At 45.0% G+C, this 17,227-nt stretch overlaps 1 protein-coding gene across 1 annotated transcript in view; it reads right to left on the bottom strand.

Moving 5' to 3' along the window:
* The window catches only part of mrps5 (mitochondrial ribosomal protein S5), a 175,541-nt gene extending 159,981 nt beyond the window's left edge, over window positions 1-15,560 (bottom strand). The window contains exon 1 of the mRNA XM_067985077.1: window positions 15,460-15,560. Coding sequence (XP_067841178.1) covers window positions 15,460-15,499 — 40 coding nt within the window. The 5' untranslated portion in view covers window positions 15,500-15,560. The remainder of the gene's footprint in view (window positions 1-15,459) is intronic.
* Between the last annotated feature and the right edge of the window lie 1,667 nt (window positions 15,561-17,227).

Genomic DNA, 17,227 nt, shown 5'->3' with positions numbered 1-17,227 from the left:
AGATAAGATCATTGTTAGCCTTGGCTCAGTGGTTGCAGTCTTGACTCTTGAGTCAGTAGGTTGTGGGTTCAAATCCCACTTCAGAGACTTGAGTACATACTCTAGATGACACTTTTACTGTAGTACCGAGGAAGATGCCATCTTTCAGATGAGACGTTAAACTGAAAGCCCTGTTTTCCCTCCCAGGTGGATCCTATTCAAGGAGCAGGGCACCTTTTTGATTGCTTTTTGTGCCTGTCTACTGGCTTTTAGTGATTTTTGTACTTAGACTCCAAAATCTTTGTTTTTCTACAGTTCCTAGTTTCTCAACATTTATAAAATACTTTTGATTTATCTTCCTTTAGTCCAAAGTGGATGATCTCACACTTGTCCACACTGAACTCCATATACCATAGTTTTGCCCACTCACTTAATCTGTCTATGTCCCTTTACAACTTCCTTTTCCCATCTGCACTACTTACTGTTCCTCCTAATATAGTGCCATCTACAAACTTGGATATACGACTCTCTATTCCTTCATACAAGGCATTAATATATATGGTAAAAAGTTCAGGCACCAGAACAGATCCCTGGGGAACACCACTTGTCACATTCTGCCAATCAAATTACCTACCCCTTATCCCCACTCAGTCTCCTACCTCCCAACCAATTTCCAACTCAAATCAAAAGGCTACCTCCAATTCCATGTGCTCTCATTTTTGCTAATAATAATTAGCTGAACAGAAAACAGGTAGAAGTGCTTAAATTATGTTTATCAGGAAGCACTGAATAGGCTGGTGCTCTTTTCTCTAGGAAAGAGAAGTCTGAAAGGTGACCTGATAGAGGTGTTTAAAATTATGAAGGGGTTCAACAGGGTGCCATGGAGAAGCTGTTAACACTTGTGGGGGGAGTCCAAAACAAGTGGCCTTAAATATAAGATAGTCACTAATAAATCCAATAAGGAATTCAGAAGAAACTTCTTTATTCAGAGAGTGGTGAGAATGTGGAACTTGCTACCACATGGAGTAATTGAGGCGAGTAGCATAGATGCATTTAAGGGGAAGCTAGATAAGTACATGAGGGAGAAAGAAATAGGGTATGTTGATAGGGTTAGATGAAGCAAGGTGGGAGGGTCGTGTAGAGCATAAATACTGGCATAGACTTGTTGGGCCAAATGGTGTAAATATATCTAAATAATATGGACTCAGGTAAGGGGGCCCTATCAAAATTTGAAGATGCCACAAAAATAGGGTTTGCGGTTAAGTGTGAAAAGGACTGGAAGGGACAGATTAGTAAACTGGGCAGATAGATGTCAGATAAAATTTAATATAGAGAAATGTGTGTAGATGCATTTTGAGAGGAGGCATAAGGAGAGAAAATATAGTCAAAATGCTAAAACTTTAAAAAGCAGAGACTTCGAGATTCAGATAGACAATTTTTTTTGAAGTGGGAAAACAAGGTGATAAAATTTTTAAAAAATGAATGTTTGCTTTTATATTCTACGTCTCTTATTATAAAACTTAACAGGTAATACTAAACTTGTACAAATCATTGGTTAAGCTACAGATAGAACAGTGTGTCCTGTTCTGGATGCCTTACTTTAGGAAAGATTAAAGGCCATAGAGGGTGCAGAAGATACTCACTATGGTGATACTCACTATGATGAGAGGCTTTAGTTATGAGGAGAGACTAGGAAAACTGGGGCTCTTTTCACTCAAAGAAAAAAATTAAGAGATCTGATAGGGGCATTCAAAATTACAAGGGGTTTCGATTAAAATAAACAGGGAAAAACTATTTCCGATGATTGATGATTCAGTAACTAGGGGACATACATTTATCACCAGAAGAATGGAAGAGGTCGGGGGTTGTTAGGATATGGAATATTCTACCAGAAACAGCGGTGGCAGCAGAATCTTTAATAGCTTTCAATAGTCACAAGTGAGTCTCCATACAACAACGTACATTTATAGAAAACTTCCCAAAGCACTTCACAGAAGCATAATCAATAAATGAACGCTGAACTAAAGGAGAAGATATTAGGAGGCACGACCACAAGCTTGGTCAGAGATGGGTTTTAAGGAGGGTCTTAACGGACTGGAGGGAGGTGGAGTGGCGGAGTGAATTCCAGAGCATAGGGCCAAGAGGCTAAAGGCACAGCCGCCACTGCTGGAGCAAAGGAGGGGGGGGTGCACAAGCGACCAAAGTAAGAGGAATGGAGAGTTTGGGGAGGGGGTGGAGGTTGTAGAGCTGGAGAAGGTTATATAGAGAGGGGCAAGGCTATGAAATGATTTGAACGCGAGGATGAGATTTAAATTGAGGCGTAGGGGGACCGGAAGCCAACAAGTAGGTTAGCGAGGACAGGTATAATGGCACTTAGTGTGGGATAGGATATGGATAATAGGGCATCGGACGGGCTTAAATTTATGGAGGGTGAAGGATGTGTGGCTGGCCAGGAAAACAGTGGAATAATCAAGTCTGGAGGTGACAAAAGCATTGATGAGTGTTCCAGTAGCAAAGAGCAGCATTAGAGAAAAAGGGAGAGGCCAAAGATGGATCCTTGGAGGACTCTGTAGGTGACGGTGTGGGTGGGGGTGCTGAATATGCTCTGGCTACAATCGAATAAGTAATAGTGAAACCAAGCAAGGGCAGTCAAACCAAGTAGAACAACAGACAAGAGTTGTTGGAGAAGGACGGCATGGTTGACCTTGTCAAAGGGTGCAGAGATCGAGAAGGATACGCAGGGATAATGCATTATGGTCAATCACAGAAAATGTTGTTTGTGATTTTGGTTACTGTGGCAGGGCTGGAAATCTGACTGGAGAGAATCAAACATCTCAGTTGTACACTCACACCTCTTGAGTCAGAAGATCTTGAGCACGTAATCCAGGCTGACATTCAGTGCAGGACTGAGAAAGAGTTGCACTGTTAGATGTTGTCTTTCAAATGAGGCATTAAACTGAGGCTTTTCAAATAAGAGCAGAGTTCTCCTGATGTCCTGACTGACATTTACACCCTCAAATAACAGAGTCACAAAAGGATTATCTGGTCATTGTCTCATTGCTGTTTCCGACATCTTGCTGTGCGCAAATTGGCTGCCATGTTTCTCAACGTTACAACCGTGACTATACTTCAAAAGTACTTTGTTGGCTACAAAATGGCTTTGGACATTCTGAGGACATGAAAAGCGTTATATCAATGCAAGTTCTTTCATTATATATCTCTCACACACATATATATACACACAAACACACACTGGGGGGGGGGCGCAATTTTGGTGAAAGAAACAATTATAGCAGTGAGGAGGGATGATATGTTAGGAAGATCATCAAATGAGGCCATATGAGTTGAGCTAAGGAACAAAAAAAGGGGTAGTCACACTGCTGGGAGTGTACTATAGACCCCCAAACAGTCAGAGGGAGATAGAAGAGCAAATATGTAGGCAAATTTCTGAGAAGTGCAAAAACAGTAGGACAGTAATAGTAGGGAATTTCAACTACCCTAATATTAACTGGGACACAAACAGTGTGAAGGGTATAGAGGGCCCAAAATTCTTAAATTGCATTCAAGAGAACTTTTTTAGCCAGTACATAGCAAACCCAACAAGGGAGGGGGCAGTTCTGGATTTAGTTTTATGAAATGAGGCTGGGCAGGTGGAAGGAGTATCAGTGAGAGTGCATTTTGGTGGTAGTCATCATAATTCAGTTAGTTTTAGCATAGTTATGGAAAAGGACAAAGATAGAACAGGAATTAAAGTTCTCAACTGGGGAAAGGCTAATTTTACTAAGCTAAACATAGAAACATAGAAAATAAGAGTAGGCCATTCGGCCCTTCGAGCCAGCTCCACCATTCAGTATGATCATGGCTGATCCTCTATCTCAATACCATATTCCCGCTCTCTCCCCATACCCCTTGATGTCATGTGTCCAGAAATCTATCTCGCTCCTTCTTAAATATATTCAGTGACTTGGCCTCCACAGCCTTCTGTGGTAGAGAATTCCACAGGTTCACCACCCTCGAAGTGAAGAAATTTCTCATCTCAGTCCTAAATGTCCTACCCCGTATCCTGAGACTGTGACCCCTCGTTCTGGATCCCCCAGCCAGGGGAAACATCCTCCCTTCATCCAGTCTGTCTAGCCGTGTCAGAATTTTATATGTTTCAATGAGATCCCCTCTCATTCTTCTAAACTCGAGTGAATACAGGCCTAGTCGATCCAATCTCTCCTCATACAACAGTCCTGTTTTCCCAGGAATCAGTCTGGTGAACCTTCGTTGCACTCCCTCTATGGCAAGTATATCCCATCATAGGTAAGCAGACCAAAACTGCACACAATACTCCAGGTGTGGTCTCACCAAGGCCCTGTATAACTGCAGTAAGACATCCTTGCTCCTGTACTCAAATCCTCTTGCAATGAAGGCCAACATACCATTTGCCTTACTAACTGCTTGCTGCACCTCCATGTTTGCTTTCAGTGACTGGTGTACAAGGACACCCAGGTCCCTTTGTACATCAACATTCCCCAATCTATCACCATTTAAATAATACTCTGCATTTCTGTTTTTCCTTCCAAAGTGGATAACTTCACATTTATCCACATTATACTGCATCTGCCATGTATTTGCCCACTCACGCAACTTGTCTAAATCGCCTTGAAGCCTCTTTGCATCCTCCTCACAACTCACGATCCCACCTAGTTTTGAGTCGTCAGCAAACTTGGAAATATTACATTTGGTTCCCTCATCCAAATCATTGATATATATTGTGAATAGCTGGGGCCCAAGCACTGAACCCTGCGGTACCCCACTAGTCACTGCCTGCCACCCCGAAAAAGACCCATCTATTCCTACTCTCTGTTTCCTGTCTGTTAACCAATTTTCAATCCATGCCAGTATATTACCCCCAATCCCATGTGCTGTAATTTTGCAAACTAACCTCTTATGTGGGACCTTATCAAAGGCCTTCTGAAAATCCAAATATACCTCATCCACTGGTTCTCCCTTAACTATTCTACCAGTTACATCCTCAAAAGCTCCAGTAGGTTTGTCAAAAATGACTTCCCTTTCATAAATCCATGTTGACTTTGTCTAATCCTGTTGATATTTTCTAAGTGTTCTGTTATCACATCCTTTATGATAGACTCTAGCATTTTCCCTACTACTGATGTTAGTCTAACTGGTCTGTAGTGCCCTGTTTTCTCTCTCCCTCCTTTTTTAAATAGTGGGGTTACATTTGCCACCCTCCAATCTGCAGGAACTGTTCCATAATCTATAGAATTTTGGAAGATGACAACTAATGCATCCACTATTTCCATGGCTACCTCTTTTAGTACTCTGGGATGCAGATTATCAGGCCCTGGGGATTTATCAGCGTTCAGTCCCATTAATTTCTCCAGCACTATTTTTTTTACTAATACTAATTTCCTTTAATTCCTCCTTCTCACTAGTCCCTTGGTTCCCTAGCATTTCTGGGAAGTTATTTGTCTCCTCTTCCGTGAAGTCAGAACCAAGGTATTTGTTTAATTGCTCTGCCATTTCCCTGTTCCCCATTATAAATTCTCCCGTTTCTGACTGTAAGGGACCTACATTTGTCTTCACTAATCTTTTTCTTTTTACATACTTGTAGAAGCTTTTACAGTCTGCTTTTATGTTCCTTGCAAGTTTACTCTTATACTCTATTTTTCCCCTCTTAATCAATCTCTTGGTCCTTTTTTGCTGAATTCTAAACTCCCAATCCTCAGGCTTTCTACTTTTTCTGGCAACTTTATATGACTCCTCTTTGGATCTAATACTATCCTTAATTTCTTTTGTTAGCCATGGTTGGGCCACATTTCCTTTTGTGCTTTTGCGCCAGAAAGAAATGTATAATTGTTGCAATTCATGCATTCGTTCCTTAAATGTTAACCATTGCCTATCCACCGTCATGTGTTTTAATGAAGCTTCCCAATCTATCATAGCCAACTTCACTCCTCATATCTTCGTAGTTTCCTTTGTCTAGATTTAGGACCCTAGTTTCGGATTGGACTACTTCACTTTTCATCTTAATGAAGAATTCTATCATGTTATGGTCACTCTTCCCTAAAGGACCCCGCAGAACAAGATTATTAATTAACCCCTTCTCATTGCACAATACCCAATCTAGGATAGCCTGTTCCCTGGTTGGCTCCTCAACGTACTGGTCTAAAAAACCATCTCGTACACACTCCAGGAATTCATTCTCCACAGTATTATTGCTAATTTGGTTTGGCCAGTCTATATGTTGATTAAAGTCACCCATGATTACTGTAGTACCCTTGTTACATGAATTTATAATTTGCTGTTTGATGCCATCCTCTACATTACCACTACTGTTTGGAGGCCTATAGACAACTCCCACCAGTGTTTTCTGCCCCTTGGTGCTCCTTAACTCCACCCAGACTGATTCCACATCTTGATTTTCTGAGCCAATATCCTTTCTCACTACTGCTCTGATTTCATCCTTTACTAACAACGTCACCCCACCCCCTTTTCCTTTTTGCCTGTCCTTCCTAAATATCGAATACCCTTGGACACCCTGCAGCCATGTCTCCATAATTGGAATGAAATCGCATTTATAATTCACAGAACAATGCTTGGTGCTTACAGACAGTTTTTTCAACTGCCCGTTGCCAAGGCAATCAGTGTGCAGACAGACAGGTGTCACCTGCAAGGTCTCAGAATATAACCTGACGAAGGAGGAAGCCTCCGAAAGCTTGTGATTTCAAATAAAGCTGTTGGACTATAACCTGGTGTTGTAAGACTCCTTAGAGAAGTATAGAAAGTGCAGGGGTGAAATTAAAAAGGAAATTAGGAAAGCAAAGAGACGACATGAAAAAATATTGGCAAGTAAAATCAAGGAACACCCAAAGATGTTTTATAAATACTTTAACAGCAAGAGGATAACTAAGGAAAGAATAGGGCCTATTAGAGAACAAAAAGGCAACCTATGAATGGAGGTGGAAGATGTTGATATGTTTCTGAATGAATACTTTGCATCTGTCTTCACAAAAGAGACAGACGATGCAGACATTGTAGTTAAGGAGGAGGGGTGTGAAATATTGGATGGGATAAACTTAGTGAGAGAGGAAGTATTATTGGGATTAGCATCTTTGAAAATCGATAAATCACCAAGGCCAGATGAAATGTAGCCCAGGCTGTTAAAAGAAGCAAGGGAGGAAATAGTCGAAGCTCTGACCATCATTTTCCAATCCTCACTGGATGCAGGCATGGTGCCGAAGGATTGGAAGACTGCTAACATTCTACCATGGTTTAAAAAGGGAGCGAGGGATAGACCGAGTAATTACAGGTCAATCAGTCTAACCTTGGTGGTGGGCAAATTATTGGAATCAATTCTGAGGGACAGGATAAACCATCACTTAGAAAGGCACTGAGTAATCAAGGACAGTCAGCATGGATTTGTTAAGGGAAGGTCACGTCTGACTAACTTGATTGAATTTTTTGAGGAGGTAACAATGAGGGTAGTGCATTTGATGTAGTCTGCAAGGATTTTAGCAAGACTTTTGACAAGGAACCACATGGCAGACTGGTCAAAAAAGTACAAGCCCATGGGATCCAAGGGAGAGTGGCAAGTTGGATCCAAAATTGGCTCAGTGGCAGGAAGCAAATGGTAATGGTTGATGGGTGTTTTTGTGATGAGAAGGCTGTTTCCAGTGGGGTTCCACAGGGCTCAGTACTACAGTACTAGGTCCCTTGCTTTTTGTGATATACACTAATGATTTGGACTTAAATGTAGGGGGTATGATTAAGAAGTTTGCAGGTGACTCAAAAATTGGCGTGGTTGATAGTGAGGAGGAAAGCTGTAGACTGCAGGAAGATATCAATGGACTGGTTAGGTGGGCAGAAAAGTGGCAAATGGAATTCAATCCAGAGAAAAGTGTGAGGTAATGCATTTGGGAAGGGCAAACAAGGCAAGGGAATACACAATAAATGGGAGGATATTGAGAGGTGTAGAGGAGCAGAGGGAATTTGGAGTGCATGTCCACAGATTCCTGAAGGTAGCAGGACAGGTGGTTAAGAAGGCATATGGAATACTTTCCTTTATTAGCCGAGGCATAGAATATAATAGCAGGGAGGTTATGCTGGAACTGTAGAACATACTGATTAGGCCACAGCTTGAGTACTGTGTACAGTTCTGTTCACCACATTGCAGGAAGGATGTAATTGCATTTGAGAGCATACAGAGGAGATTTACGAGGATGTTGCCAGGACTGGAGAATTTTAGCTATGAGGAAAGCTGGGGTTGTTCTGAAAGAAAACTTATAGAAGTTACAACATGGAAACAGGCCCTTCGGCCCAACATGTCCATGTCGCCCAGTTTATACCACTAAGCTAGTCCCAATTGCCTGCACTTGGCCCATATCCCTCTATACCCATCTTACCCATGTAACTGTCCAAATGCTTTTTAAAAGACAAAATTGTACCCGCCTCTACTACTGCCTCTGGCAGCTCGTTCCAGACACTCACCACCCTTTGAGTGAAAAAATTGCCCCTCTGGACCCTTTTGTATCTCTCCCCTCTCACCTTAAATCTGTGCCCCCTCGTTATAGACTCCCCTACCTTTGGGAAAAGATTTTGACTATCGACCTTATCTATGCCCCTCATTATTTTATAGACTTCTATAAGATCACTCCTTAACCTCCTACTCTCCAGGGAAAAAAGTCCCAGTCTGTCTAACCTCTCCCTGTAAGTCAAACCATCAAGTCCCGGTAGCATCCGAGTAAATCTTTTCTGCACTCTTTCTAGTTTAATAATATCCTTTCTATAATAGGGTGACCAGAACTGTACACAGTATTCCAAGTGTGGCCTAACTAATGTCTTGTACAACTTCAACAAGACATCCCAACTCCTGTATTCAATGTTCTGACCAATGAAACCAAGCATGCTGAATGCCTTCTTCACCACCCTATCCACCTGTGACTCCACTTTCAAGGAGCTATGAATCTGTACTCCCAGATCTCTTTGTTCTATAACTCTCCCCAACGCCCTACCATTAACAGAGTAGGTCCTGGCCCGATTCGATCTACCAAAATGCATCACCTCACATTTATCTAAATTAAACTCCATCTGCCATTCATCGGCCCACTGGCCCAATTTATCAAGATCCCGTTGCAATCCTAGATAACCTTCTTCACTGTCCACAATGCCACCAATCTTGGTGTCATCTGCAAACTTACTAACCATGCCTCCTAAATTCTCATCCAAATCATTAATATAAATTACAAATAACAGCGGACCCAGCACCGATCCCTGAGGCACACCGCTGGACACAGGCATCCAGTTTGAAAAACAACCCTCTACAACCACCCTCTGTCTTCTGTCGTCAAGCCAATTTTGTATCCAATTGGCTACCTCACCTTGGATCCCATGAGATTTAACCTTATGTAACAACCTACCATGCGGTACCTTGTCAAATGCTTTGCTGAAGTCCATGTAGACCACGTCTACTGCACAGCCCTCATCTATCTTCTTGGTTACCCCTTCAAAAAACTCAATCAAATTTGTGAGACATGATTTTCCTCTCACAAAACCATGCTGACTGTTCCTAATTATGATGTGGAGATGCCGGTGATGGACTGGGGTTGACAATTGTAAACAATTTTACAACACCAAGTTATAGTCCAGCAATTTTATTTTAAATTCACAAGCTTTCGGAGATTTTCTCCTTCCTCAGGCAAATGTTTCAAGAGCTCCTTGAAGCCTACGCATTTATACATATTGAACAATACATGGTGTTTACAGACTGCCCCTGCAACTGCCCGTTGCCAAGGCAATCACCGTGTTCAGACAGAGAGGTGTCACCTGCAGAACCCCCGAATACACATTCAACAAAAAAACAAACAGGGAAAAAAAACAGAGAAAAAAAAACACAGAGAGAGGCAGAAACATCCGGAAGGCAGAGAGAGCCAGCAAATGACCCATTATATTAAAAACAGATAACATTTGTTCGCTGGTGGGGTAACGTGTAGCGTGACATGAACCCAAGATCCCGGTTGAGGCCGTCCTCATGGGTGCGGAACTTGGCTATCAATTTCTGCTCGACGATTTTGCGTTGTCGTGTGTCTCGAAGGCCGCCTTGGAGTACGCTTACCCGAAGGTCGGTGGATGAATGTCCATGACTGCTGAAGTGTTCCCCGACTGGGAGGGAACCCTCCTGTTTGGCGATTGTTGCGCGGTGTCCGTTCATCCGTTGTCGCAGCGTCTGCATGGTCTCGCCAATGTACCATGCTCTGGGGCATCCTTTCCTGCAACGTATGAGGTAGACAACGTTGGCCGAGTCACAGGAGTATGAACCATGCACCTGGTGGGTGGTGTCATCTCGTGTGATGGTGGTATCTGTGTCGATGATCTGGCATGTCTTGCAGAGGTTACCGTGGCAGGGTTGTGTGGCGTCGTGGACGCTGTTCTCTTGAAAGCTAGGTAGTTTGCTGCGAACGATGGTCTGTTTGAGGTTGGGTGGCTGTTTAAAGGCGAGTAGTGGAGGTGTGGGGATGGCCATAGCGAGGTGTTTGTCCTCATTGATGACATGTTGAAGGCTGCGGAGAACATGGCGTAGTTTCTCCGCTCCGGGGAAGTACTGGACGACAAAGGGTACTCTGTTGGTTGCGTCCCGTGTTAGTCTCCTGAGGAGGTCTATGCGATTTTTTGCTGTGGCCCGTCGGAACTGTCGATCGATGAGTCGAGCGTCATATCCCGTTCTTACTAGGGCGTCTTTCAGCGTCTGTAGGTGTCCATCGCGTTCCTCCTCGTCTGAGCAGACCCTGTGTATTCGCAGGGCCTGTCCATAGGGGATGGCCTCTTTGACGTGGTTAGGGTGGAAGCTGGAAAAGTGGAGCATCGTGAGGTTGTCCGTGGGCTTGCGGTAGAGTGAGGTGCTGAGGTGCCCGTCTTTGATGGAGATTCGTGTGTCCAAGAAAGAAACTGATTCTGAGGAGTAGTCCATGGTGAGCTTGATGGTGGGATGGAACTTGTTGATGTTATCGTGTAGTCTCTTTAGTGATTCCTTGCCGTGGGTCCATAGAAAGAAAATGTCGTCGATGTATCTGGTGTATAGTGTTGGTTGGAGGTCTTGTGCAGTGAAGAAGTCCTGCTCGAACTTGTGCATGAAAATGTTGGCGTATTGGGGTGCGAATTTGGTCCCCATGGCTGTTCCGTGTGTTTGGGTAAAGAACTGGTTATCGAAGGTGAAGACATTGTGATCCAGGATGAAGCGGATGAGTTGTAGGATGGCTTCCGGAGATTGGCTGTTGTTGGTGTTGAGTATTGATGCTGTCGCAGCGATGCCGTCATCGTGGGGGATACTGGTGTATAGTGCCGAGACGTCCATCGTGGTGAGAAGTGTTTCTGGTTCAACTGGTCCGTGGGTACTGAGTTTTTGTAGCAAGTCTGTAGTGTCACGACAGAAGCTGGGGGTTCCCTGTACGATGGGTTTCAGGATGCCCTCGATGTATCCAGAGAGGTTCTCACGTCAAAGAGGTTCCACGTCAAAGAGGCCATCCCCTATGGACAGGCCCTGCGAATACACAGGGTCTGCTCAGACGAGGAGGAACGCGATGGACACCTACAGACGCTGAAAGACGCCCTAGTAAGAACGGGATATGACGCTCGACTCATCGATCGACAGTTCCGACGGGCCACAGCAAAAAATCGCATAGACCTCCTCAGGAGACTAACACGGGACGCAACCAACAGAGTACCCTTTGTCGTCCAGTACTTCCCCGGAGCGGAGAAACTACGCCATGTTCTCCGCAGCCTTCAACATGTCATCAATGAGGACAAACACCTCGCTATGGCCATCCCCACACCTCCACTACTCGCCTTTAAACAGCCACCCAACCTCAAACAGACCATCGTTCGCAGCAAACTACCTAGCTTTCAAGAGAACAGCGTCCACGACGCCACGGTAACCTCTGCAAGACATGCCAGATCATCGACACAGATACCACCATCACACGAGATGACACCACCCACCAGGTGCATGGTTCATACTCCTGTGACTCGGCCAACGTTGTCTACCTCATACGTTGCAGGAAAGGATGCCCCAGAGCATGGTACATTGGTGAGACCATGCAGACGCTGCGACAACGGATGAACGGACACCGCGCAACAATCGCCAAACAGGAGGGTTCCCTCCCAGTCGGGGAACACTTCAGCAGTCATGGACATTCATCCACCGACCTTCGGGTAAGCGTACTCCAAGGCGGCCTTCGAGACACACGACAACGCAAAATCGTCGAGCAGAAATTGATAGCCAAGTTCCGCACCCATGAGGACGGCCTCAACCGGGATCTTGGGTTCATGTCACGCTACACGTTACCCCACCAGCGAACAAATGTTATCTGTTTTTAATATAATGGGTCATTTGCTGGCTCTCTCTGCCTTCCGGATGTTTCTGCCTCTCTCTGTGTTTTTTTTTCTCTGTTTTTTTTCCCTGTTTGTTTTTTTGTTGAATGTGTATTCGGGGGTTCTGCAGGTGACACCTCTCTGTCTGAACACGGTGATTGCCTTGGCAACGGGCAGTTGCAGGGGCAGTCTGTAAACACCATGTATTGTTCAATATGTATAAATGCGTAGGCTTCAAGGAGCTCTTGAAACATTTGCCTGAGGAAGGAGAAAATCTCCGAAAGCTTGTGAATTTAAAATAAAATTGCTGGACTATAACTTGGTGTTGTAAAATTGTTTACAATTGTTCCTAATTAGTCCCTGCCTCTCCAAATGCCTGTAGATCCTGTCCCTCAGAATACCCTCTAACAACTTACCCACTACAGATGTCAGGCTCACTGGTCTGTAGTTCCCAGGCTTTTCCCTGCCGCCCTTCTTAAACAAAGGCACAACATTTGCTACCCTCCAATCTTCAGGCACCTCACCTGTAGCTGTCGATGATTCAAATATCTCTGCTAGGGGACCCGCAATTTCCTCCCTAACCTCCCATAACGTCCTGGGATACATTTCATCAGGTCCCAGAGATTTATCTACCTTGATGCGCGTTAAGACTTCCAGCACCTCCCTCTCTGTAATATGTACACTCCTCAAGACATCACTATTTATTTCCCCAAGTTCCCTAACATCCATGCCTTTCTCAACCGTAAATACCGATGTGAAATATTCATTCAGGATCTCACCCATCTCTTGTGGTTCCGCACATAGATGACCTTGTTGATCCTTAAGAGGCCCTACTCTCTCCCTAGTTACCCTTTTGCCCTTTATGTATTTGTAGAAGCTCTTTGGATTCACCTTTGCCTGATCTGCCAAAGCAATCTCATATCCCCTTTTTGCCCTCCTGATTTCTCTCTTAACTCTACTCCGGCAATCTCTATACTCTTCAAGGGATCCACTTGATCCCAGCTGCCTATGCATGTCATATGCCTCCTTCTTCTTTTTGACTAGTGCCTCAATCTCCCGAGTCATCCAAGGTTCCCTACTTCTACCAGCCTTGCCCTTCCCTTTATAAGGAATGTGCTTACCCTCTTTTGAAAGCCTCCCACTTACCAGACGTCCCTTTGCCTGCCAACAGACTCTCCCAATCAACTTCTGAAAGTTCCTGTCTAATACCATCAAAATTGGCCTTTCCCCAATTTAGAATTTTAACTTTTGGGCCAGACCTATCATTCTCCATAGCTATCTTAAAACTAATGGAATTATGATCACTGGTCCCAAAGTGATCCCTCACTAACACTTCTGTCACCTGCCCTTCCTTATTTCCCAAGAGGAGGTCAAGTTTTGCCCCCTCTCTAGTCGGGCCATCCACATACTGAATGAGAAATTCCTCCTGAATACACTCAACAAATTTCTCTCCATCCAAGCCCCTAATGCTATGGCTGTCCCAGTCAATGTTGGGAAAGTTAAAGTCCCCTACTATTACCACCCTATTTTTCTTGCAGCTGTCTGTAATCTCCTTACATATTTGCTCCTCAATTTCCCGTTGACTATTTGGGGGTCTGTATCAAAGTGATCTCTCCCTTCTTATTTTTCAGTTCTACCCATATAGACTCAGTGGGCGAACCCTCGGATATATCCCCTCTCACTACTGCCGTGATGTTCTCCCTAATCAAGAACGCAACTCCCCCTCCTCTCTTACCTCCTGCTCTATCTTTCCTATAGCATCTGTACCCTGGAACATTGAGCTGCCAGTCCTGCCCCTCCCTTAGCCATGTTTCAGTAATAGCTATAACATCCCAGTCCCATGTACCCATCCATGCCCTGAGTTCATCTGCCTTGCCCATCAGACTTCTTGCATTGAAATAAATGCAGTTTAATCTAGACTTCCCTTGGTCTTTGCCCTGCTTTCTCAGACCATCTGTCCGGTCATGTTCTGTACACTCTCCCTTACTGCCTTTTGTTTCTGTCACCACTTTATTTCCCACTGACTTCCTGCATCGGTTCCCATCCCCCTGCCACATTAGTTTAAACCCTCCCCAACAGCACTAGCAAACACTCCCCCTGGGACATTGGTTCCAGTCCTGTCCAGATGCAGACCGTCCAATTTGTACTGGTCCCACCTCCCCCAGAACCGGTTCCAATGGCCCAGGAATTTGAATCCCTCCCTCTTGCACCATCTCTCAAGCCACGTATTCATCTTAGCTATCCTGTCATTCCTACTCTGACTAGCCCGTGGCACTGGTAGCAATCCTGAGATTACTACCTTTGGAAGAGGAGGCTGAGGGGTGATTTAATTGGGGTGTACAAAATTATGAGGGATAGAGTGGGTCGGAAGGACCTATTTCCCTTAGCAGAGCGGTCAATAACCAGGGGGCATAGATTTAAAGTGATTGTTAGAAGGATTAGAGGGGAGCTGAGGAAAAATGTTTTCACCCAGAGGGTGGTGGGGTTCTGGAGCTCACTGCTTGAGAAAGTGGTAGAGGCAGAAACCCTAAACTCATTTAAAAAGTACTTGGACGTGCACCTGAAGTGCCGTAATCTACAGGGCTACGGACCAAGTGCTGGGAAGTTGGATCAGGCTGGGAGGCTCGTTATCGGCCGGCATGGACATGATGGGCCGAATGGCCTCCTCCTGTGTCGCAAATTCTCTCTCTCTCACACACTCTCTCTCTCACACTCCCTCCCTCCCTCTCACTCTCTCTCTCTCACACACACACTCCTCTCACTCTCTCTCTCTCACACACACACTCCTCTCACTCTCTCACACACACACTCCTCTCACTCTCTCTCTCTCACACACACACTCCTCTCACTCTCTCACACACACACTCCTCTCACTCTCTCTCTCTCACACACACACTCCTCTCACTCTCTCTCTCTCACACACACACTCCTCTCACTCTCTCTCACTCTCTCTCTCTCTCTCACACTCTCCCCCTCCCTCCCTCTCCCCCTCTCCCTCTCCCCCTCCCCCTCTCCCTCTCCCCCTCCCCCTCTCCCTCCCTCCCTCCCTCTCTCCCCCTCTCTCCCTCCCTCTCTCCCTCACTCCCTCTCTCTCCCTCACTCACTGACCTCTCCTCAGACTCAGGATCCGCACAGCGACCGCCGCCATCTCCCCTCCGCTCAGGACCCGACCCGCAGGCGCCGCCTGACAGGCCGCACAACCCGACCGTGGGGTCCGCGCTCCATCTGACCATCTCTGCCTTCCCTTTTTCGTTTCTTTACTTATTAAAAATTATATCGAATGAAATTTGTTGAGTTAATCTCCTCATACAAAATAAAAAAAACAATTCGACTCCGGCAGTGGTGGAGCTACCTTTAGTGGGTCTTGCTGGTGAAGCCGACTGTTAGTTAAAGGCGCACTGTCAATGAATTAATGTGGGCCAATTTTTATTTTACATAAAATTACAGCATGGGAACAGATTCGGCCCAACAAGTCCATGTTGGCGTTTACCCTCCACATCATCTATATTTCTATTCCCACTCTAGTCCCATCCTCATTTAACTACCTATCTAATCTACTCTTAAATGTTGACATGACCTCTGCTTCAGTCACTAACTTTGGCAGCTCATTCCACAAACTCACAACCTCAATCTCCTACATTTAATCTGATTCGAGGTTATTGTGGACCGGAATTGACCAGACTTTTGTGACACCGGTGCTATTTTTCTGGGAAGACACCCGTTATAGTTAACATGCTTAAAAATTACCTTGTTAAATATCCTAATTAAACTCAGTCACCAAGAAAAGAATTGTGGTCGTGACATGGAAATAAATAACGGTGCCATTTAAATAGTTACCCAATGTTTACTGTTGACTGACCCCCACAATTAGAGAGGGCTGAGGAAAATGGCCCTACTCACAATAGAGTCAAATAAGACAGGCAACTGGTTTTCTCTGTCTGACATTCATCTGAGCAACTTCCTTCCTGCCCCTAAAACTGGTGGATTACATTACTTCTTGTGATGTGGGTGACACTGGTGAGCCAACATTTACTGCTCATCCCTAGTTGCCCTGAGGGCATTAATGGTCAACCACATAGTGTAGGATTGGATTCACCTATAGGCCAGATCGGGTAGAGGTGGCAGCTTCCGTCCCTGAAAGACTTTAGTGAACTTGTTGGGTTTTTACAACAATCCAGTCGCATTCATGGTTATTTTCTAATGCTAGTGCATAAATGACCAGATTTATTGGACTCAGTTTTACAATTTGCCATGGTGGGATTCGAATTCACAACCTCTGGGTGAATTTTTTTTTACATGATAACCCCTGTCTGCCTGCTGCTGGCTCTGTACTCTTCAGCTCATCTTTTTTTCCATAGGGGAGATGGCCACACTATGTGGGCTTGGGTGGAGAGCTGGCAGCTTCAGGGTCTGGTTGGGTTGGGCCTGGTGGGAAACTGTCTGCTGCAGGGTCAGATAGGTGGCCTCTTCAGGGCCAAGTGAGAAAGAATCATACCTTTCAGCCAATGTCCCAGACTCTTCCATCACCATCCCTGGGTATGACCTGTCCTACCAGCAGGACAGATCCACCAGAGGTGGCAGTACAGCGGTATACAGTCAGTCAGGAGTGGCCCTGGGAGTCCTCAACATTGACTCCGGAACCCATGAAGTATTGGTAGGAGTGACCACCGCACAGTCCTCGTGGAGATGAAATCCCATCTTCGCACTGAGGACACCATCCAACGTGTTGTGTGGCACTACCACCGTGCTAAATGGGATAGATTCAGAACAGATCTAGCAGCTCAAAACTGGGCATCCATGAGGCGCTGTGGGCCATCAGCAGCAGCAGAATTGTATTCCAGCAATTTCTGTAAACTCATGGCCTGGCATATTCCTC

Source organism: Heptranchias perlo, chromosome 5 (assembly GCF_035084215.1).
Source record: "Heptranchias perlo isolate sHepPer1 chromosome 5, sHepPer1.hap1, whole genome shotgun sequence".
Taxonomy (NCBI): domain Eukaryota; kingdom Metazoa; phylum Chordata; class Chondrichthyes; order Hexanchiformes; family Hexanchidae; genus Heptranchias; species Heptranchias perlo.
Note: the sequence above shows the minus strand (reverse complement) of the source record. Positions and strands in the feature narration are given on the sequence as shown.